Source organism: Pygocentrus nattereri, chromosome 7, assembly GCF_015220715.1.
Source record: "Pygocentrus nattereri isolate fPygNat1 chromosome 7, fPygNat1.pri, whole genome shotgun sequence".
Lineage (NCBI taxonomy): Eukaryota > Metazoa > Chordata > Actinopteri > Characiformes > Serrasalmidae > Pygocentrus > Pygocentrus nattereri.
Genome location: NC_051217.1, coordinates 8,201,697 through 8,225,423, shown reverse-complemented (window position 1 = coordinate 8,225,423; position 23,727 = coordinate 8,201,697). Strand labels below are relative to the sequence as shown.

The 23,727-nt window shown below is 39.2% G+C and overlaps 1 protein-coding gene across 3 annotated transcripts in view; it reads left to right on the top strand.

Moving 5' to 3' along the window:
• srgap1a (SLIT-ROBO Rho GTPase activating protein 1a) overlaps nt 1-23,727 on the top strand; it is a 128,697-nt gene that overhangs the window by 100,191 nt on the left and 4,779 nt on the right. For 2 of the 3 annotated variants that reach the window (XM_017683241.2, XM_017683316.2), the window contains exons 17-21: nt 2,353-2,577; nt 4,813-4,892; nt 15,960-16,140; nt 18,361-18,495; nt 20,807-21,188. In XM_017683241.2, coding sequence (XP_017538730.1) covers nt 2,353-2,577; nt 4,813-4,892; nt 15,960-16,140; nt 18,361-18,495; nt 20,807-21,188 — 1,003 coding nt within the window. Of the gene's footprint in view, nt 1-2,352; nt 2,578-4,812; nt 4,893-15,959; nt 16,141-18,360; nt 18,496-20,806; nt 21,253-23,727 lie in introns of all 3 variants that reach the window. The other variant, XM_037539945.1, reaches the window with a different exon arrangement.

Here is a 23,727-nt window from a genome sequence, read left to right as displayed (position 1 = left end):
GATACCCACAGTACCATGCCACTACCATTCTGATGTGGCGACTGTGTCTAGAATGGAACTACTGTAAATGCTGCATAAAAATGCTGCATAAAAGTGTATAGTTTTTCAGAATGATCATCAGGACCAGAGATATTTCCACTCACTGACCTGGATTACAAAGATGCTCATAGCAACACCCAAATGTAAACTTCAGGATATGAAACAATGACATCCAGCAGCGTCAGAGGCTCCAGCTGTGCTGCTCACATTAATGGTGCACTGAGGTGGAGAGAAAACAAGCCCTGGAAGCCCTGTATCTAACTGTTCTGTTCATGCACCCACAGCATCTCTGTTTATCCTCAGTCAGTCCAGCTGATGAGCAGGGAAGAGAGGCACTCACTGTGAAATACTGATGTGATGTGCCTGGTTTCTGCAGTTATAACCAGCTTTCACAGATCTAGCTACATGTGTCTGTTCCGTATGAGTACAGTTAAATCAGTTATCCACACAAGCAAATTGATATGTTTACTGAGATGGTGTCTTTGATGTGGCTCAGCCAGGGAAGACCACCTCTAACACTTCAGTTTTTTTGAGTTTTAAGATGAAAAGTCCAGATGAAAAGTGTTGTTTTTGAAAGCATGACGTGGCCAGATTCAATGCAACACAGCAGGAGCGATAGAAAAAATGTGGTGCATTTACTCTCATATTTGGTCAACAAAGAATTACTTTGGTGAAAAATCTAATTTACCCAAGTTTAGTTGATCAGCCAAGATGTATTTGGTGTCTGAAGCTTATTTAATTTTACACTGGATCTATGAGTAAACTAACACTAAAAGCTTACTAGAATCACCATTCAGCATTGTTTAAACTGCACACCTAATCATCTCACGATTGTGTTAGACTACTTTGAAATGTTAAGTAATCTAAGATAGACTTGCTTATGTGGTTTCTGACTGTAACACTATCTACAGCCCCATTTCCAAAAAAGTTGGGATGCTGTGCAAAATCTAAATAAAAATAATGTGCAAATAATTTAAACAATATTTTTCATTGAAATTGTGCAAAGGCAGCAAATGTTGAAACTGAGAAATTTTGCCCATTGTGAATTTGATGCAAAAGCAAGTTCCAGAAAAGTTGAGTGAAAATGTGTAATGCTTAAAAAAAACACCTGGTGGTTTACTGGCAACAGGTCAGTAACATGATTGGGTATAAAAAGAGAATCCCAAAGAGGCCGAGTCTTTCAGAAGTAATGAAGAGGAACTAAAATATATTAAACACAAAAAGACAGAGATAATATACTTAAGTGGCTCAGTGTTAAAGTGTTGTCCACAATTCAAGAATAACATTTCTCAATGTAAAGTAGCAAAGAACTTTTGTTTTTCATCATTTACGGCAAATAATATCAGAGAAGATTCAGAGAATCTGGAGAAATCTTTGTATGCAAGGGACAAGGCCAAAAAACAGTATTTGCTGGCCATGATCTCTGAGCACTCAGACGGCACTGCGTTAAAAACAGACATGACTCTTTAGTGGAAATCACTGCATGGGCTCGGAAACACTTCCAAAAACCACTGTCTGTGAACGCAGTTTGTCGCTGCATCCACAAATGCAAGTTAAAACTCTGAAATATAAAGAAGGAATTATGTATATAAACAATACAATTTTTCAGTTTCAGCATTTGATTTGTTGCTTTTGTAAGATTTTCCTTTAAAAATATGGTTTACGTGATTTGCATATCATTGCATCCTATTTTTATTTACATTCTACACAGCATCCCAACTTTTTTGGAAAAGGGGTTGTATAAAAATAGACAAAAGTATGCTAAAAACAGTAGAAGCTGCCCCTTGATGCCTAAATGTCTCTGCTTTTGTTCATTTTTACAACATTGGGCTGATGAGCAGTTTTGAAAACTTGATAAGTTCTCACAGAATTAATAGCAAATATTCTTTTTTTTATTGTTTAAAAGTGTGTGTTTATTAGAGTTATATGCAGTATATCTAAGAGTGTTTCCATTTGTGCCAGAGTTGGGTGACAAAGCTGTCCCCCCAAAAAAGCACCAGTAAGACACATTGAGTTTTGAAGCAGACACTGTCATCTTTCACACATGGTTGCTATAATTAATCATGAAGACTGTAATTGTGTATGAAACAGTTTCTGATGGTGTCTTCTTGTGTTTCAGCACTCTATTGCAACACTCACACTGCATTTCATTACTGTGTATATAAACAAAGTAAAACCATTTATTCTTGTTTATTAGTATTATTCTTTCATAGCAGCTATGCACTTTGTCTGTGATCTGATGACTCATGCATCACTCTCTCTCCATGGCTTTAGTATCTGTATATCATTGTGCTTCTTGCTGTGTGCCTGCAGTCTGTCCCAGTACAGCGACGAGAACATGATGGACCCCTACAATTTGGCCATCTGTTTTGGCCCCACCCTCATGCCCACTCCAGACATCCAGGACCAGGTGTCGTGCCAGGCTCATGTCAACGAGGTCATCAAGACCATCATCATCCACCACGAGACCATCTTCCCTGATGCCAAGGAGCTGGATGGTCCTGTGTATGAGAAATGCATGGCAGGAGGAGACTACTGGTGAGAGATGCGTATTAAGCGATGAGACTGGTCTTGGGTGGGTATTTGGTGATGTTGGCACAGCTCTGTGAGAGAGACAAGTGAGAGGAGATTAGAGCATGGAGTTGCCAGGAGGCAAGGTTTGGGTCATTACTTTGGTAGGTCTGGCTGAAAATGTGTTCTGGGCTTGGAAAGCTAAATGATCTGACTGTGAGCCCAGTACCTTGATTATTTTGTTGTATGGCTTTCAATATTTTAAAGGATTTTCCTATTATAGCATATTTTTTTTCCAGTATATGTCTGCAGGAGAGTCAACAGTTATAGAAGTGTTCTTATTGTGATTAAAAGCTATTTTTATTTTGGAAAGTAAAAGTTGCAGTTTTTCTGTCCGTCTTATCTCAACACCACTTGTGGAGAAGTGTAAATTGTTTTTTTAGCATATTATTTCATAGTATATATCAATTTCCATTCTGGATAAAAAGGCCAGCCAGGGTTCATTTTAGGTTGCTTTTTGACAGTCATCTATGTGTTGCACAATAATTACAGCTTCAATGTGTATGAATTGTAATCCTAAGTCCAGCTTTTAGACGTTCAACAGATGTTGAATATATTTCCAGGTTTCTGAGGCTCTGAGCCAGAGGCCTTCATTAGGGTTACATTTTGAAGGCCAGGTGTGTTTGTGTGTGTGTGTCTGGGGGGAGGGCTGGAGGCCCAGCAGGGTCTGTGCTGGCTCTGGAGTCAGGGTGTGGGTAATTAGATAAAATGATGAGGTGTCTTTGACAGGACAGGACTCTTTTGTTGTGAATGGTTAAATGTCTAGCTGAACTAGGTGAGACAGACCCAGATGATCATGAAGATTATGGTCATTAAGGTGAGGAAAGCTCAGCAACAATGGGAAGGTAATTCCTCTGTGTGCTCCTTAAGGAGGAGCAGAGGAGAAGAACAAAGATCTTCTGCCAACTTCTACAGGGTGTGTGTGTGTGTGTGTGTGTGTGTGTGTGTGTGTGTATGTATGAGAGAAGTGTATCGTTCCTTCATCTTAAAGAAAACACTCCACCTCATCTAGCTGTAGCTTCCAGCTGTAGAAAATCACCGGCTCCTCCATACACACACTATAACTCCCTCTCATGCTCTCTCTGCGTTTCTGTTTCATGGTCTCTCTCTCTCTCTCTCTCTCTCTCTCTCTCTCTCTCTCTCTCTCTCTCTCTCTCTCTCTCTCTCTCTCTCTCTCTCTCCCTCCCTCTCCCCCTCTCTCTCTCTCTCTCTCTCCCTCTCTCTCCCACCCCCTCTCCCTCTATTCCTCTCTCCCTCTCTCTGTCTTTTGCATCTCTCTCTCCTCCCAGTCCATCTCTCTGTCTCTGTTCTTTCTTTTTCTACCCTTCTTTTTATGCCCCTCTCCCCATTTTCTCTCCCCTCTCTCACTTTCTTTCTACTCTCGAGAGATGTTTTTTCTTTCTTTTCATCTTTGTCTGCCCATCTCAATTTATCCCTTTCTCATTCCCTTTTATTTGTTGCTGTCTCTTTATCCCTTTCTCTCTCCCTATTCCTCTGTTTGTTACGTTTCTGTCTTTTTTTCTCTCCCCCTGACTCCTCTGTCCCCCTCTCTGTCCCCCTCTCTGTCCCCCTCTCTGTCCCCCTCTCTGTCCCCCTCTCTGTCCCCCTCTCTGTCCCCTCCTCCCCGTCCCCCTCTCTGTCCCCTCCTCCCCAAAGAAGTGCAATTCACAATAAAAAAAAAATTCTCTGTCACATGCTTGGACATGCAGAGAGCCTTGGTTCACAAAGTTGTGATCTTTTCTGTGATGAGATGCTGGTAGTGTTTAGTTGGAAGTGTCATATGGATGTGTCAGTGGTAATCTGTTTGGATGTGAGGGACATTAGTGCCAGTGTGTGTGCCCACACTGTGTCTCTGACGGCGTCCCAATCACCCTGATAGCAGCCTCCAGAATACTAATGACAGCCTGCTTTAGGCAGCATGCACATCCTCAGGCAACTGTAGCTTTACTCAGTGGAAAACTTTTATCAGATAAAATACCAGACAAATGATCAGTTGGTGACCTTTTATTCTTCCCTCCATCTCGTGTGTCTTTACTGTAATCTTGGTCTGGTGCACCTAGTTTAATAGTTTTAGTAACCATTGAGCTGGTTTCACAAGGAGATTTGTGTTTGTGATTTAGGTTGTGATATTTTTGCCATTATGTCGGATTTTTTTATTTTGGTACAATGAGTCTTACCCCTATGCTGCTGTCTTCTCCACAGTGAGAGTCCCTACAGTGAGCATGGAGTGCTGGAAGAGGTGGACCAGGACGGGGGAGCAGAGACCCACACCAGTGAGGATGGTAAGTGTCGTTTGAATTTCCAATCACCTGCACTACCATTCAGAAGTTCAGTAATATTAAAGACATTTTGCTTGATAGATGTTTAAAATGAGACCAATATAATTCTAGTACTCTACAAGTTTATATTAAGACCTATAAATGTGTAGAATAGAATCATATAACTACATTGGACCATGTATCAAGCAAATTTGCTTTAATATCACTGAAAACTGTGATTCTAAACTTTTGATACATGATAAATGAAGAAAAAATTGAGCAATTCTGGATGTGTCCATATGTGTGCAGAACAGTTAATACAGATGTAGATGATTCCACAATAACTGATAAAGCTATGTAGGGTCAAGAAAAAAGTTGTAATTAGGCCTGTCACAATTAGTACATAATTATCTGATCAAAATTATTTTAACTGATTGTAATTTGTTTTGACAGTTGTTTGCTTTTACAAGCATATGTTTACATCACAACAAATAGAATGTGACTTCGATCCTCCTTTATTCCTTGGTTTTGAGGCAAACGCAGCTACATAAAAGAAAACAACACGTTTATTTAGGCTCATTATGGGTATAGTGTTACAACACCTTTAGAGGACCACAGTGAGTAATGTTTGATCTCCAGGTATTTCTGTCTTTGGTTGAGAGTTAAGGGTGGGCAATGGGGCAAAAATATAATGTCATGATACTTCAGGAAATTTTCACAGTACAGGTATGTATCACAATATTTAGTATTTCTGGGTTTGATAACAAAACAAATCCCATGTAATCACATTTACAATTAATATCAAAAACTATGAGTACAGTGATTTTTTTTTTTATTGTGTTTCACATACTACACTTAATCCAATTAAACAGGACTATTTATGCTTGCTTTATAATGAAATATGCAGTTTTGAGTGTTCTTTAGGTATTGACAGTATCCATGACATGATAGGGAAAACATTTTGATGTGACACAGTTTATCACAATAGCAATAAATAATGCCTACTCCTTAAGAACAGCTCGGGAGCAAGATAGCTAATCATGCAAATCATTTGTTAGTTGCACTTATTTATATTTCAGTTAATTGTCAACAGAATGTTCGTGGTCATGACAATCCTAGTTATAGTAATAAGAGACCTCATAATTTGAAAGTGGTAACCCCTTTCTCAAGGCACATGACAACAAATTACTATAAATAACTAAGTACAATATGTATGCACTGTGTCTTTATTGTATAGTACAGCTTCTGCTGCTTGATTCAGAGTATAGTCTCATTCAGGCTGTATGCTGCACTACTGTGGTTATCCAGTATCTTAAATCCCTCACATTTCTCAACATTTGTGGTGACTGGATCAAGTCTCTGTCAAGTCTGAAGTAGAATTTCCTCCTCCCCTCACTATAATCCAGCACATTTCTACTCAAGTCAGCAAGAGACCTTTGCTATTATTCATGTTCACGTTCAGCTTGGACCCAAAAGTCTCTGAAAAGCTCTTTTGAGCTGTAGTGCTTTATTAAGATTCTAAGAGCATGCTGCTGTGATCATGGACTGGAAACCACCTCGGTAACTTCAGCTCTTCTCTGGATCTCTGTGTGAATGCTCACGGGTGTAATTGAGCCGACCTACATATCTGGGTTCATGCTAATGCCTGCCTCTTGTGCTGGGAATTGACAACAATATATTGAATTTGAGCATCAGTAAAAGTAGAGACCAGTACTGATTTTAATTTTGAACTCTTGGTTGAGTCTGGATACTTTGAGTATTGAGGGTTAAATGTACTGGCCTCTGTGGCAAATCCTGCTTTTCAGGGCTCGTAATGAAATGACCTGGCAGTAGGGGCAGGGAACTTGGGCCAGGGAGCTTTGGTCCTCCTTTCATATTCTAATCCTCTGAGAGGAGAGAAACATGGGTTTCGAGAAACAGGGAAACTTGCTCTAGCCTGCTGCGTCCTTACTAAAGCTCAAAACATGTGCCAGTAATCTTTTTTTTTTTTCTACTTGAGCAGACTTTGTTGTGTTGTCGTTGGGGATGTCCCAAGCAAGTTTTTTTTTGTTGTTGTTTTTTTTTTTTTCCCCACCCCTTAGTCTGCATCAGGCATTTAATAGTCTAATCTGATATCTAATCTGAAATCTTTGTTTTTGTAGATGTTATGGCAGCACTACACAATGCTATTTAATGGTCCTTAATATGTAAAAGCAAAATTTCCCTTTATTTTAAGAGCTTATCGTCATATGTAATTATTGTTAACGTTTCCAAAATGTACCATGCCATACCGGCGCGTATATGGAAATTCAGCCCCCCAAAAAATCTTTAAAATTAATTGTTTTCGATCAAAATGTATATCGCGCATGTTATCACTGAAGTTAGAAGTATGTCTGCCTGGACTGGTCAGTTACAAATATTAATTTTATAGCTAACAAAAACAAAAAAAAAGAGATAAATAGAGATGGAAATGGTCATGTGAAGAGCTGTGACTTTTTTGGTGCATATAATCAGACGAATGTCTTAAGTGGGGAAAAAATAGGTACAAAAAAATGTAGCATATGTCCTCTTCAAAGTTAGATAGGTCTTTATTGATCCCAAAGGGAAAATGCAGTGTTTCAGTACCAAGACACAATTTCACATAAGCTTACGTATACTATATGGAAAATATAAATAAAAACAGATAAGTTAAGAGAAGCAATAAAAGTATGTGTATTTGCATATTTACATAATAGCAGGCACTGAGTGGTATGAGGTAAACTAAAAGCACATTATAGACATAACTTGGAGTCGCAGCAATATTACAGTGTAAAGTGCGTAGTGAAAGTGTCATTACAGCAGCAGGTTATGATATATTGCATAGTATTAACATGAGAGATGATATAGTGATCAGTGCTGTCTCTGCAGTAAGGAGACTCATTTTAGAGCTACATCACTGTAGATACACCAGATACTTCAAAATCCTGCAGTCACATTTTAGTATGCGTGTAGTGTGCGCACTGATATATTTTTTTTTTTTTTTGATCCTACATTTTTGCACAAATGCTTTTATAGCATGTTTAATTATTGATTCAGTCTTTTAAAATATGAATGGATTGGCTCTGATCCTGATCTTTGAAATCATATTGGGACATCTTTATTTGCAGTCCATGTCAGGTTTCATCAAAGAATTTGTTTAATATTGCCTCATTTAACTTGAATCTCCCCACAACTTTTCTTTACACAGCTCTAACTTTGAGGCCTTCAGATCTACAAAACCTACAAAAGAACATGAGTTAAAAGTTTCATCAGACGCAAAAACAAACCAGTGTTCCAGGCGAGGTGCTGCATGCAAACAGTCTTTTCTGGAGATATACTGAATGTGTAAAAAAACAAGCTGAGGGTTCCAGTCATGGTGAACATCTGGATGTGTCTTCAATGTAGCTCATCAAACGAATGGAGAGGAAAAGCCAGTCAGAGCAATAAGCTGCACATAATCCTACTGGAAACAGTCATGTGTCTTGTCTTTTGCTCTACAGCTGAACTGCTCATATTCTCCTCATTTGTGTGAACAGAGGGAAGTCATCTTTTGCACTGTTTTTCTTTAAGGCTTCTCAGACAGATCATGTGTGATCATGGGTAGATTGTTTAAACCATGAATTTATAATGAGTTCAAGAGGGTGACTGAATTTTCCAAACTGCTACACTAATGCAGGACAGACCTTCCCAAAAGGAAGCCTGGACAGTTAACCATTTCAGCAAGTTTCCACTGTTATAAGAAAAACATGAATCTTTAAAATAGTAACGTTACAGTAGAAAAAACATTGCTATCATCTGTTATTGTAACATCAAGACCCAGTACAGTGGCTTTTTCTGTCAGTGTTAAAGAATTCACCAAACTGTTTCATACATTTCAGTTACCTTCCAAAATTTCCCAGGAGCACCATTAAAATGAGTTTTATACTTCGTATTTTCTTTGTTAACTCTTTTTGTGCTGCTTTGTGGGTGAGACCCTCAATCTGTTGCATATTCCTGACCACCTGATTGACAGCCTGTGCTAATTCAGAGTCCTTATTGGAAAGTCTGTCCACTCAGCAGACATTCCTGGAAAATTATTTCCAGTCAAACAGGACCAGACTTCTATCTCTCTGAATGAGGAGGGACCTAAAAACCTGAAATTAAGAGCCACTTTAACGTTTTAAAAACATATTCAGAAATCACGTATAGTCAAAATACATGTTTTGTTGATTTGAAGTCTAAATAGGTGAACACATCATCTACAGAGAACACACTTCTACACATTTTAATGCACAGTTACTGTTCATTTGCTGAATTTAACATATTGGGAGCAATTAAAAGATAAAATTTGGCTTGTGCAAAAGTTATGGCACATTTTTTTTTATTTTTATGTTTTCCAATATGCTGTATTTAAGTTTGTTCCCTGTAAAGGATGAGCTGTCTAAGACATGTAAATTGACTGAGGGTGTTCAAACTTTTGCATATAACTGTAGGCTACTTTATGAGGAAATTATGGAGACTTCACATACTGTGCTAAACGTCATCCATGTGAGGCGCCAGTGTCCGTTCCCAAAGCTCCGCCCTAATCATCTGCCCAATTAGTTTCTCTCCAAACACTGTCAAAAAGACAGATCTCATTTCCATGACGGCTGAAACAGAACCCATAACTTATTTGCCCCTGATTTGCTCTGACGTACTATACAAACCTGTCATTTACAACCATCGGTCATCATCAGCTCTATAGACAGCATTTCTACATGCAGAAGATTAGTTTGGCCTGTTATTCTTGCTACCCATTCAGACTCCATGACTCATATGCAGTTATTTATCCACTCAGACCCCATGAATCAAATATTTTTATTCACCTAGCCATCAGAACCTACACATACAGCTGATTAGCTTCATGTATGCCAGATTTTCCATCAGCCACCACAGATGTAGGCTATCATTTACAGGCCCCCATTCATCGCTGAGCTCCACAAGTCTGAAATCTCAGCTGCCATCATTTTACTCCAAATATTTCTGTCCTAGTGGGGTGTTTCGGGGGCGGGTCCTGCCAGCACACACTCAATGGGGTACTCATAGCTGGTTGAACCCAACTGACTGCTTTGCCTCAACACAGAATTCCCTTAGGTTCTCTCACAATTATGCCTGCCTTTCATAATAAGACGCTCGGGTCGAATTACTGGCCGCTAATCATTCGCCTTGAGAGAATATCTTTTCACTAGTTTTTCACTCCATGGTTGTAGTCATTCTGGAAACTTTACCCTGTCAAGCAGTTACGATTGGCTGTAGACCAGCACCTCATATCCTGAAAGTGTGTGAGCTTCTCTGACTCCATGCATTTGCCTTGGTCCTGAGAGCTAGTTAGTATGCTTTGCTCAGTATGTCTGAGACAAGTTGAATAACTGTGTGCTAGTCATTCTCTGTGTATTTGCTGTTTGAACAGGGCTGCAGTCCATTTTAAAAGATGTGAACCCCTGCAGTGCAGTCAGAGCCATTTGCTCTCATGGGTGAAGTGGAATGTACAGAGAGGGCTATTAGAGAGCAAAACACACTTGAGGAGGGAAAAAAATCTCAGCAATTGACTGTGGAGGTGAGAGTGAGGAAAATGGGCACATGTAGGGGAAAGACGAAATGAATGCTACATGTCTACATGCAAAACAGCAGGACCAGCCTATACACTTTTGTTTTAAATAAGTAGGTTTTATTTTAAAGTGCATTTTACAGAGCTTCACGTGTTATATAACAAACAGAGGAAAATAGCGTATAGGTGATGCACCTATCCCACACACTGAATCAGTATCGCCACAGATACTGCGCTTTTTAAAAGGACCAGGTACTGACCAGACATGACTGATCCACTATTGATGCTGATTCTTAGATGAAGTTGCTCAAAATTGAAGTCTCATTCCAAAACACGATACACATCAAATTCTCACTGTGGTTTTATTATTAGAACTGAATGCTCTACATACAGCTAATTATTGTGAAAGGTCACATTACAGGTTTGTTTAAGTAGATGTTTTGCTGGAAATGCTAAGTGCGCCTTTTGTGTAAAATAAAAGCCACCTTTAATAAAGCACGATAGCATGTCAGAATAAAAGCCCTTTCTAGCTGAGCATTTCTAATGTTCTTGTGCTTTACACCAGCTTTGCAAGTACCTATGCCAGACTCCTACATTTATATCACTTTAATGTAGGGGGAAAAAACTCAGATATTTGGTTGATTTTGATATAATGATGCAATAGTTAAGATGTCTACAATGATCAGTTACACTTCAAAGCCCTAAAATACATGAGAAAAACATGATTGAATACTTGTCCAGTGTGCCTCATTTTATAAATCCTTAATTACTTTTATTTCTTCAAATAGGTGTATCAGATTTTGTAATGATTTCTTCAGTGATAACAGCATGTTATGTGGGTATACAGATTTTAAAATGAAGAAGAAAAATCAGATTGTGATGTGGCATCAGCCAACATCCCAAATTCAGGTGTTAGAATCAGTATCAGAAGAGAACATGTCCCAGAACATGGTGTCTCTAGGAGATGTTACACAGTCTTAGCTCATGACTAAGACAGATCAGTGCAGAGATTAATGTCTTTCAATATGACTTTGTTGGCCAAGTTGGCCAAGTTGTACAAGTCTTTGTCTTGGTTCAATTGGTGAACTAATAAATGGACAATACAAAATACAAACAGTAAAAAAATGACACAACATGTACAAAGACACAGTCACAGAGTAAACATATTCATAAAATATACATTTATACAAATATCTACACCATGAAAACTACATATATAGGGTTTTACATTGTGGGTGAAATATGACATCACAGATGAAACGGGTGCAAATGTGCAAAGTGGAACATGACGCGTATACCGTAAAAGATAATATACAAGTATATTTATATTTTAGTGTACTAAGTGTATTGTGTGAAACTAAAAACTGTGTACGCATTTACCACTTATTAGTTACCAGCTTGAGCTTCTTAAGTAAAACAGCTGTCAGTACACAGACCCAATACTCAACTTTACCCACCTGTTTTTTCTACTGTTGTCAGTGCATCCATGCTCTGTTTGCTGGTAATATGCCCCTGAGTTCAACAGTCTTTGACATTGATTCACGTTAACTGCATGCAGTGCATGGCCTGTTTAAAGCTCTGTGTGCATGTGAGCTGGAAAAAAGTCAGCACCGTGTGTCTTTATTTGGACTACATAGTACGAGTCATTAGCTCTCCTCTAGGTCACCAGGAAGCCCATATGGCAGTGTGGTAGTCTGAAGTCAGTGGTGAGTGCGGTGGAACAAGGGCAACACATCATCTCTGGTTGGCAGATAGCGCTGTGTCATGGGCTTTTTAGCTATGATTATTTTGACATTTTATTTGAATTGGTATTATTCTATGGGAATTAGATTGTTCATCTCCTACTTGTGAATATAATCAGTAAATTAAGTAGCCAAAGTTATGGTTAAGATAATCAGTTCCTTGCATGCTTGATGTTCTGTGTTCTTATGTTTTGCCTTGATCTCATCTGGACCAAAAATAAATATCTGCAGTCTTTTGAGTTTCATCATTCATGAATCTGTAAAAAGATTCATAAAAATGTTCATTAAAATATGACTTTACAGAGTTACCAGTCTGCTGTTAAATAAATTGTAAACACTTTTTTGGTAGTGGTCCTCTTCATGATCCTGCATGGGTGGGTGACAGTAAACATCAGTGAGAAGAAGTTTTGAAAAAAATGGGGTCTGTGCTGATAAGTGGGTGACTCCTGTATGTAATTTCTGTTAGAAATCTTAATTTTCAATGCAAGTTATTCTGAAAATCAATAAACACAAATAAAATGAATACAATAAGTATTCTTTTTATGTATGTCAGTATGTTTCTTTTAGCCATTTCCAAGTCTATTCTAGTGATTATTTATCAGTAGAAAACAGACTGAATTGTTTTTCATGTCAGTAAAAGCAAAAATTAAAGACTGGAAAACCTGGACTACATGCACGACACAGCAGGTCTTCAGGAACATTCTGTGCTTCAGCTCTGCATTATGTCTTTGTTTTGTCTGCTTGGTGTTAGTGGTTATGCCTCACTATGTTTATGCTCACACTGAGCAGTGTGTTAGGCTTCTACCTGCAGGGCTGCCCTGGCAGTGTGTACTCTGCTCTATCCAACACCCTGACGGCACTCTGCTGTGTGGAGAGGTCAGCTGAGGACACTCTGTGAATGAACGTCCATCAGGCTGAGGTTCAGCAAAAGATACGAAGAGACCGACAGGAACATGCAACTGTATTGATCCCCCCTCTGTTACCTTTATTAACAGAGTGCCTGGCCTTTGACGAGCCCTATTAATCGAGAGAGAGCAGATTCCTGCTTGTCATGTTTCATTGACTGTGCAGTCCTGTTACAGAGCCAAAGAGAAGATGCCCTTCCACCTTTTCTCATCAAGGCCTTATTAGCCCAGTAGGCCTTTGAGTCTCCAGCCCAGCGCATGGTCTCCAAGGGCACCACTAGCCTGACTGCAAATGGGATTTATTCTTTTGGATTATACCCAGTTTTGAGGAGGAGTTTTCTTTCTCATCTTCTAGCATCTTATGGCACTTTTATCACTTGCAGAGATAGCACTACATTGACTTTACTTTTATGTACAGAACCTTATAAAGAAATGGTACACGTGCAATTCATTTTAATAGTGGATACTTTACACTTTTACTCAAGTATAAGGAAAAAATGCTTTTACTCCATTGCATTCGTCTACATTCTAATTTAGTTCATTGCCTATTTTATGCGCTTCATTCTTTCAGAGATTCATGCTGGTTGGTGTCTTTGTTGTCCAGCAGTGATGCCTACACCTCTGTCATTCATAATGAAGTCATATTTTACTTGACACTGGTTTACCAATCAACCCAAACCAGTGACATACATATGATGAACTAGCAGTGACATGAAACCACGTTGTGAAACTGAACTGTTGATCCCACTGCTCAATTGGATGACCATAATGGCTGAAATATGAGTGACATGAGACCAGTCCTGCATCACCTCATATTCTGGATGCGTTTGTATACAAGCTACCACAGCCATGTGCACATCAGTCCTGAAAGACTTTGAGCTCCCCTTAAAATAATAGTATATATCTGGGGTCATAGATATTGAAAATAAACCATCTCATTTATAATAATATTTCTTTCTGCTATGGCTCTTCTAAAACAAGGCAAATGTATTGCTTGTTGAATGTAAACTAAAGGTGTGTGTGTGTGTGTGTGTGTGTGTGTGTGTGTGTGTGTGTGTGTGTGTGTGTGTGTGTGTGTGTGTGTGTGTGTGTGTGTGTGTGTGTTTGCGCTGGAAAATAATATTAAGGCATGTGTAAGGCCTCCTACGTGAGTTTGTTGTGAATATGTTCTGATTTTCAATCTTGCCAGGCATTTCAGTAGCAAGTGTTGCTTGTTAAAAAATAAATAAAGGCACATGCAATTCCACGTAATATTAAGGCATGTGCAAGTTCTCCCGCATGAATGTTTTGAATATTTTCATTCTTGCCAGTCATTTCTGTCAGACAAAAATGGTAACTTTGTAGGAGGAGGAAAGACATGTGTTTAGTACATTATGCAAAAGATTTATTCTACTAGTATTACTACCACTACTAGTACCAGTAATAACAATAATGAAGTAGTTATGAAGTTTTATGGCAGTGATCCTGTGCAGGGACACTTGTGTATTGCATAGCTCTTCTTTTTTGTGGTCTGTTTCTGCAGTGTGAATCTGGTTGTGAGGGAGTGCAGTGTGTAGGTGTGTAGCAGCAGTGGAGTTGGTGCCCAGGGACCCCCTGTCTGACTTAATGGGGTTTGGGAGATAAAGGAGCAGGAGCTATTTTTAGTCCTGCTTTTCACTTGCCCAGCCCTTGTTGGCTGTGATGCTTCACTGCTATAAACCTAAGACTCTGCCTGCTTTTTTGTTTGTTTTACTCTTTCATACTTGCTCTTAAAAAATGCAATTTTTGTTCCTTTGAAGTAACTTTATGCTCCACATTTTGACACAAAAGTAACTGTGTGGTGAGTTGTACAGAGCAACAAATGGTTTGATATTCCACCCTTCCTCGGTGGAGACCTTCTGTATTGGGAGTGTGGTCTTGGGAGGGCTCCTGATCGCAGCCAGGACACGATGCTAATGTGACAGCTCAGGATGGGAACAGCCAATGCTGCCACGACTGCTGCTACTTTATATGCATCAAAGCCCTCAGTAGATCTAATGAGTCCTTACATAAAGAGGGTCATCGCAACGAAGGCAGGAAGTCATTAAAATCACTGCGTTCAGACACCTTTGTTCAAACACTGATCACTAACAGTACATGATCCACATCCCACATTCCACAGCAAACCAGCACAGCTTCTGTGTGGAGTGGCGTGAATTGTATGGATTTATTCCACGTGGGTTCTATAAATATCCTCTCCAGTGCCTGGATGGCTCTGCTTGTTGCCCCTTCAGGGATTATGTGTGGTTTGTCACCACCACTGAAATCAGTGGATGCACTCAGGCATGCCATCTGACTGATTCTGCCCAGGATCAAAAGTAAAAGTAAATCTGTAAAAATACAGTCTGATTGGAATTTGTTTCTGTGACATCATGAAAACCATCCACACTTGCACACATCCACCTGTTCAGCCTCTGAAACTTTAGCCCCACCATTCACTCAAGTTATAAAGAACATTTCAGGGTGGACTGCTTTTTAAATAAAGCACAGTACAGGGCAGCCAGTTAGAACAGCGGTAATTTACATAAATCAGTCTTAAACAGCCTGTTCATTTCTAAAGCATAAAGTTCAAAGAAAGGTCATGTACAAATGGATTACTACTGTTTTCGGTGAATGAAACCACACAATATGGTGCCTATGAGAGTAAATATACAAGAAGTACTATAAATGTTTAAGGTTTAACTGCTATGAAACTAATGCAAGTTATGCAGTTATAAGAACAAATAACTGTATTGTGGGCCTACATAGAGGCATTTAGGCTTTAAAAGGTTAATCATTTAAACCTCTGTAGGTCATCTATAGCGGACTTTCTACAAAAAGGGGTTGAATCATCACTGTTCTCTCTTTGGTGTCTTTTGTGCAGAAGGTGAACCCATTGAAGCTATTGCCAAGTTCGACTATGTTGGCCGCTCGGCTCGTGAGTTATCCTTCAAGAAGGGGGCATCTTTGCTGCTGTACCAGCGAGCGTCAGAAGACTGGTGGGAGGGCAGACACAATGGCATAGATGGCCTGGTGCCTCACCAGTACATCGTAGTGCAGGACATGTGAGTATATATCTACAGAAGATATCACTTGGTCTAGATGTCCTGTAGACAAAATGCTTTTACCTTCAACAGTAGCAAATAAGCTCATTAATGCTTCTACCTAGAGGACAAGTGCCTACACTCTGAAAGGCGTGCTTTCTCTCACCTGCTTCCCACCTGGATGTTTTATATGACTAAACACCAGAGATGGGTATCGTCATGTTGTATTGTCATTATCAGGTTTTTATTTCAAAATAATTTTATAGAGCTTTTTGCATTATTGCAGCTTTTTAGTACTCACATGATCTAGTAAGGAAATGCATTATGTAGTCAGACAATAGATTTTTTTTTTAAGCCGTCCAGCATGTGAAATTCTTTTCCTCTGTGCTCCAAGGGTGTGAAAATGTGCAGACCTCAAGCTTGTTCCTTACATAAAATCAGTTTGCAGAACTCAATATTGCTCCATGACCGGTTGCCTGTTTATGTACTTGATTAACTTTATCTCACTGTGGATGTTACAGCTGTTGTTACCTACTTTACAATATTACTTTTACATCCCACTATATCAGCACAGCACAGCCTGTGAATAGTTATAGTAATAGATTATCCAGACTAAAAAAACCGATGTCCAGAATCATCATTCCACTAATACATTTGTGAAAGGAGAATTGTTTATATTTTATTTATCCCCACTTAATGATGGCTACAGTTACCAGCACTATGCTGACTGTATTCGGGTTTGCCCCGAAATCTTAGGAGCGATTTAAGCTCAGCTTTTTGGCTCCGTATTTCCAATATGTTTTTGGCTCTGATGTTCTCTGCCTGTCATTCACATCTCCTGGGCAGATTCAAAGCTTGCCAAGTTCAAGGAGAAACAGATTCTTGGCGGGTGATATTAGCCCGTCAGTTACACTGTTCCATGGGATTACTCAGAGCTTTCTCTCCCGTTGGCCGTCCTCGTCTGCTTTGCTCATCTTGGCAGCAACAGGGGAGGTGCTCTTTCATTACATCACTCCAGTGCAACCTCTCTAAAATCTTCTTTAAACAAATCCTGTGGCTGTGACAACTGCTGCCCAGGCAACCTTAGACGCATAATCAACATATCAGATCTGTCGCTGAGAGGGCAAATCTAATGGATCCAGGCAAAGGGCAGAAAGATGCCAGATCCAAAGAAAAGCCAGCCTATCATTTTTATGTGTATGCATCAATAATTCATGGCGTGGCTCTCTGCTGATGTGTGTGCACTTAGATAATGGAGGTGAGGGTGAGAGAATTTACAGGCCAGTGTAGGGTTGGGCAGGAGGCAGATGATGTCAGGCACTGTAATGAGCTACATTTAGAGGCAAAGGAAGTCTGTGGGATAGCTCCCACACAGGCAGGATATCCTCCGTAATCTCGGGGCCATGAGTGCACTGTTAAGCACATATATCTCACATGCATACAACTGTACATATCTCACGTAATACCATTACCTATTTAGTGTACTGCGTGACTGATAACACGGCAGATGATCTTCAAATATTGCAACGGCTACCTTACACATGAAGCTTTGTTATGAAATAAAAAATATTTACTCCCGTTTTCCCTAAATATAATTTTTTCCTTGTGCCACTATACGTTGTAACAAGTGTTCATATCTGTAATTACTTCAAACTGGTGTTAAGGGTCATAGATTTTTTTTCAGTTGTATTTTGGTGTTATATTACATTTATGGTATAATAATGTTTGGTTACGAAAAGTATTTGACAAAAATCAATTCTTAAAAGAAAAGTAATAAATAGATCAGTCATCAATGTATAAACGTCCTTGTGGGCTAACGATGGGCAGTTCTGATGTGCACAATTCGATTGCACATTGTCCCTGAAAGAATGTAGCATCATTGTGGTCTATTGTGGATGTAGATTTTTCCTTGTCCTGTGAAGTCAGTATTTTGGATATATGTTTTTGATGAATTTGTAATATTGAACTGCGATGGACTGGCGACCTGTCCAGGGTGTATCCTGCATTCCGTCCGATGTCAGCTGGGATAGGCTCCAAGCACCCCGCTGCGACCCAGAAGGATAAGCGGTTTAGATGATGATGATGATGATTTTGTGTATGTGTGTAATATTGCAAAGGTTTGTCCATTAACCTTGTGTACCATAAAGCAATGCAGCACGTCCCATTGGAAGGAGAAACAGAAGTGACTGAACTGGGTTTTGATTGTACTTCTGTGTTTTTTTTTGTTTTTTTTTGTCTTAGGGATGACACCTTTTCAGACACTCTGAGTCAGAAGGCTGACAGTGAAGCCAGCAGTGGGCATGGAGGGGAAGAGAAGTGCTCCAGCATAGATTTGGGTTCTCCTGCAGATAGACTACCTGATGCCTACATCAGCAGGTGAGACACTTTTACCCATTCTTACAGTAATACAGTGTTCATTCTTATTCAAATCATCTTCATTGTACCAGAGCAGCATAATATAGTCTTTTTATTGTTCCCACTGATGCAGATAACACACCAATACTCTTGTGACTGAATACAATCAAATCCTCATAGGGTTGTTTGTAACACCTTCACAGAAGTGTAGAGGATGTTATTTCAGCAAAGGGGGACAAACTCTTTGTTAATACCCTTGACTTCCGATTACCCATGATCCTTCCTGTGCATAAGGCTTGAATGTGGATATAAAGGCATTCAAAGTTCATAGGCGCATATTCAGCAGGTTATTTACACGGGTTGCATTACGCACTAGTGATCTCATCAGTGTTTATTCTGTTAAATTATTAGGTTTTCAGAGCCCTCTCCAATCATGTATGGTCTTGATCTCGCTCTCGCTCGCTCTCTCTCTCGCTCTCTCACACTGTCTCTCTCTCTTGCTCTCACTCTCTCTCGCTCGCTCTCACTTTCCCCGTTCTGTGACTTGCAGCAATGTCTCCTCACTTCTAAATCATTCATTGCATTTGTCTTTATTTAGACTCTCTCCTCCTTCTGTGAGTACAGTTAAGCACATACTTCCATCAGGGAAAGAGAGTTTCCTGTCTGAATGAATGAATCACAGAATGAAATTAAAGCAATCAAATCGTAAAATGTAGTTTTCCGATGACAAATATCCTCACCTAAATATGTCACAGCTGTTGCCAGTAGCCCTTTGCTAGTTCTAGTGAAGTAGCAGCTATTTGTTAGAGGTCAAGCAAAATCCATCGTTTCCTTAAAAATGCTTTTTATGACTTGCTATATAGTCCTCGCTTATTTGTCCAGCTTTCACGTTTGAATTTGAGCACTACTTTCCTAAAAGCAGTGCCTCAAAGTGCTGCAGAAGTGTTTTGCCACAGTGTAGAGCACACTCTGCTGGTCAGAATACTGTACTACACGTTTGTGACTTCAAGTGTTGATAAAGAACCAGCCTCTTTGTCACCACTCTTTATAAGTAGCTATTGTGAGCTCATTAAAGCTTGTTTTAGATCAGTATCAAACCAGCTTCAGCCACCGTTCCCTATAAGCTCCTGCAGTTATGCTGCCCTAGAATAGGCAATGTAGACACAGTAATATTTGAGTCCACCTATACTGCTGTTGTAGAATTTAAAGGGCCCATTTTTCTTGCATTTGACCTTTTTCCCTGATATTTACTTATTATATTTTGTGGTTTTATGTAAGAAAAGCAGTAATAATATCATTTTTACATTATCATTTTCCAACTTAGAATTAAATGGCCTGCTTTTGTTACTGTGCCTTTGAGTCTGTCCTGTATTGTGGCTCATTCAAAAAGCATTCCAGGCTGGAACACTACTTAGGTCTTCAGTGTGAGCGGGCTGGGTTAAACTGCTCTAGGTTCAATAGGTGGATATATGTAAGCACATTGGTTTTTCACGGCATCATGGAAGCATTGGTATAAAAATGGGCTGTATTTGCAGCCAAGTTTCAACATATGAGTTGTATGGGGGATGACAGAATGGTACAGTTTGAAACTTAGGTCATGTTTACAAATTAAAATCTTTTATTCTAAAAGAAATTTGAAAAATTCTGTTTTCCTTGAAATGGATCCTTTATCAACATGTAATTGCACTATAAGTGCAAATAATTGCAATAGCAAATTAACCTGTTAAGCAGTTTTACTATGAAAATAAACATTGTCACCTCAACCAGTTTAACTGATTATTATCGGTCATGGACTGTTAGAACAGTTACAACCTTCTTATTATCTGTGAATTAATGAGAGACCCATTGAGGGTCAGATTATGCAGTAATGAAGGAAAGGCAGCTCTCACTAATTGACATAATTAACTGCTTGAAATTTTGCAAGGACACAGATTGGCAGTTTAACTGATTGTATTTCTCAGCCAAAACGTTATTTGCAACGCAAGAGGAATCATTTTAAAGCCACATTAGTCAAACTGCTCTGTTTGACATGAACAGATTGTATTGACTGTGGTTATAATGTAATGCACTTTCAATGACTAATTATTGCCACAATATTTAAATGTAAGTATGTAAATTAATTGCATATTTACATAATGAAGTACATTTATTAACAATTTACATTCTGTATTTAGATTTGTGACTTGGCAAAAATATTAAGTATTTTCAAATCAATGATTACATTTTTAAAAATCTTAATTTCTCTTCAACTTATGAACACAAAAGTGGTGTCAAGTAAACATTCAGAGTCGACAGACTTTCTATAATGATACCCCCCCCTTCTCCCCCTCAGCCGTCACAGAAAGAGGAGTGATCCACCGACCCGCAGGCCCCCGGCACGACCCAGCGACGCCCACTGCATGATCCACCCCTCTCAGAGCCACAGTAGCCATGGCAACCACAGCAGCCATGGTAGCCATGGTAACCCAGACCGAGCTTCTCCCGTGCTGGGCCACTACAGTCCACGGGAGCTGCTGCGGGGTCGGGCCGCCGTGCCCATGGACAGTCCTGAAAGACGCAGGCGCATGGGCCACGGCAGCCTGACCAACATCAGCCGCCATGAGTCCCTGAAGAAGATGGAGAGTCCCCCCATCCGCCGGTCCACCTCCTCGGGACAGTATACAGGCTTCTCCGAACCACACAGCAAAGGCCTGGACCCTGAGAGCATCGCACAGGTCAGCGGGAGGCGAGCGACGACGCCACTTACACCATGCTCTGCAGGCCCTGCCCTGTAACATAGTCAGTGACTGCCTCCTGTTACTAATGATTCACTGCTCTAATACAGACACAGACATGTACTTCTCACATACACAGTATTGTGCAAAAGCTTTAGGGACCTGAGAAAATTCACTTAAAAAGCTATTTCTCTGGGCTGGAAGCATTTATCGCCTCAATCATTATATTATATATTATATTAGAACAAATACAATTGATATCAATACAATAAGTATTTACTTTAATGTTTGTGAATGTGTTTGTTTACCCATTGTTTAACACACTCTTTGAAGCAGCCCAATATTATTTGTAGTTGTCAGCCAATACCCAGTTTGGTTAATCAGTGCTTCAGAAAGTTGATTAAGGTGTGCTACTCATGGAAGTGACACATCGATGGCTGAATCTCAATTGACTCACTATTACAGAGTCTATACCAGTATTAATCTCAGTATTATACAGTCTATATAGAGCCCTACATAGGCTATTATACTATGGCTTTCTAATCCCAAATAGAGCATAAGTCTATGAGAAATAATGTATACCTTTATGTTCAGCCAAAGCTGCACAACTGCAACATATAGTGCGCCATTTGAGTGTACCTTATAGAGAATGGGGAGCCATTTGAAATTCAACCCATGTGGTGGCTGGGGCATCTAAGAGAAATTGAGAACCTTTGTTCTCTTGTTGAACTTTGTTCTTATAATAATCTACATTTCTGAATTCAAGAAACCTTTTTAGTGTATAAATGTTTGCTTTTATATTAAAAACACACATTGGGAAAAATAAATGTTTTTGAACTATTTGTTTAGGTGCCTAAAACTTTTGCACAGTACTATACATACTATACATATGTAAAATGCTCAATTAAGCTACAGGCTGCATTCTGAGCATGTTCATAGATGGTTACATTAAGCCTAGGGACAAAATTACACTACACATAGAAGTTCAGGAACCTCCAAATGTTTTAAATACAAATTACAAATGTGATAGCTTAACATATTAAATTACCACTAACCCAACATATTAAAGACTAATCATATTTACCAAGAGGATGTAAATACTTGTGATAGTACTACTAAACTAAAAAAGCAGCTATTTCTGCCATTTAATCTACTCTTCTCTCTGAAATGATGCAACGTCACAATGCTCCTTTTGATTTTGTAGTAAAGAATATCATATAACAAAACCAAAATTCATAGATTTTATTTAGTCCATGTCATAGGCTACCCGTTTGAGCAGGCATATATAGAAATGTACTTTATACTTCACAGTCGCATTTTATTGTTACTCTGATGAAAAAAAGAAAAAATAACTAAAGCCCTTGTTGATCTGAATTCTGCCCTGAATGAGTGCTTTTAATTGTTAAAAAGTTAATTGGCTCTTCACAGCTCATACCAACGAAAACACTTTTTTAACACAAAGCTGAGTGGTGCAAAATATACAAGTATACACAAAATATATAAGTATTTGTCAGTAGTAGCTCTATCACAATTATTACATACTCTGATGGCAGTTATTTGAGTTGACCACAGCTGCAGTAACTTAACAAATTCTTATTTACTTGCAACAATGAATGTATATTGGGTGCATTTTCATCAGTTGGACTGAGACAAATGCCTGTAAATAAAAAACAGTAAAATACATTTATTGAAATGTGATGTGGATCTTACAAAAACTGCAAAACTTTTGGCTTGTTTCTTTGACACATTTGAAGCACAGCAGTAAGTAAGTTTATTTGAGCTCAAGCTATGTCATGTTCATTTTCAGCAGCAATTTCAGGCTTGTTACAGGCCTAGTCAATAGGGGCATAAAAAGCAAAAGAAAGAAAAATTACGTTTCAGTGGAAGGCCAGGTGTCTCAAATGTAGCAGGAAGTGTGTTCATGCTGGGATGATTGTCAGTCTTGAAACATCACATTGCGTCAAGTCCTGTCCTTACGGTTGATTCGTTTGTGTGAGCAGATAGTAAACTACATACTGTCTCATCTATGTGCGGTCACAAAGGAGGCCTGTTATGTGGAGCTGATGCTGTTTGACAGGCAATATGGGGTCTGGAGAATGTTGAGTAATGCTGTATAATTAGCTCTGATTCCTGGTGGGCTCTCATTAATATACCAGTAATGAGAAGGAGAGATGGTGCTGATGAAGCTGTGCTCCAGCAGCAGCCTGTGCAGTACAATAATGACAATCGCAGAGTTCAGACAGAGGACACAGGCTGAATCCACTGCCTTTCTGTCAGCTAGAAACTCTTTGCCATTCAGATTCTTCTCTGACATCCCTGTATATTACAGCGATCTGAGGAATAACGTGGAATTATTGTAATGCAGTCTGATTTGTTGTAGTCTGTTGGCTGCCAGGAATATTGTATTTTTCATGATATACGTTTCTGAGTACAAACAGATCAATTATGGAGTGTCTGTAAACAACATGGCAGTTTATTATAACTGCATGGTCACAAGTAGTTTGTTTGATGATGGCCTAATGTGTGATTGTTATTTAAT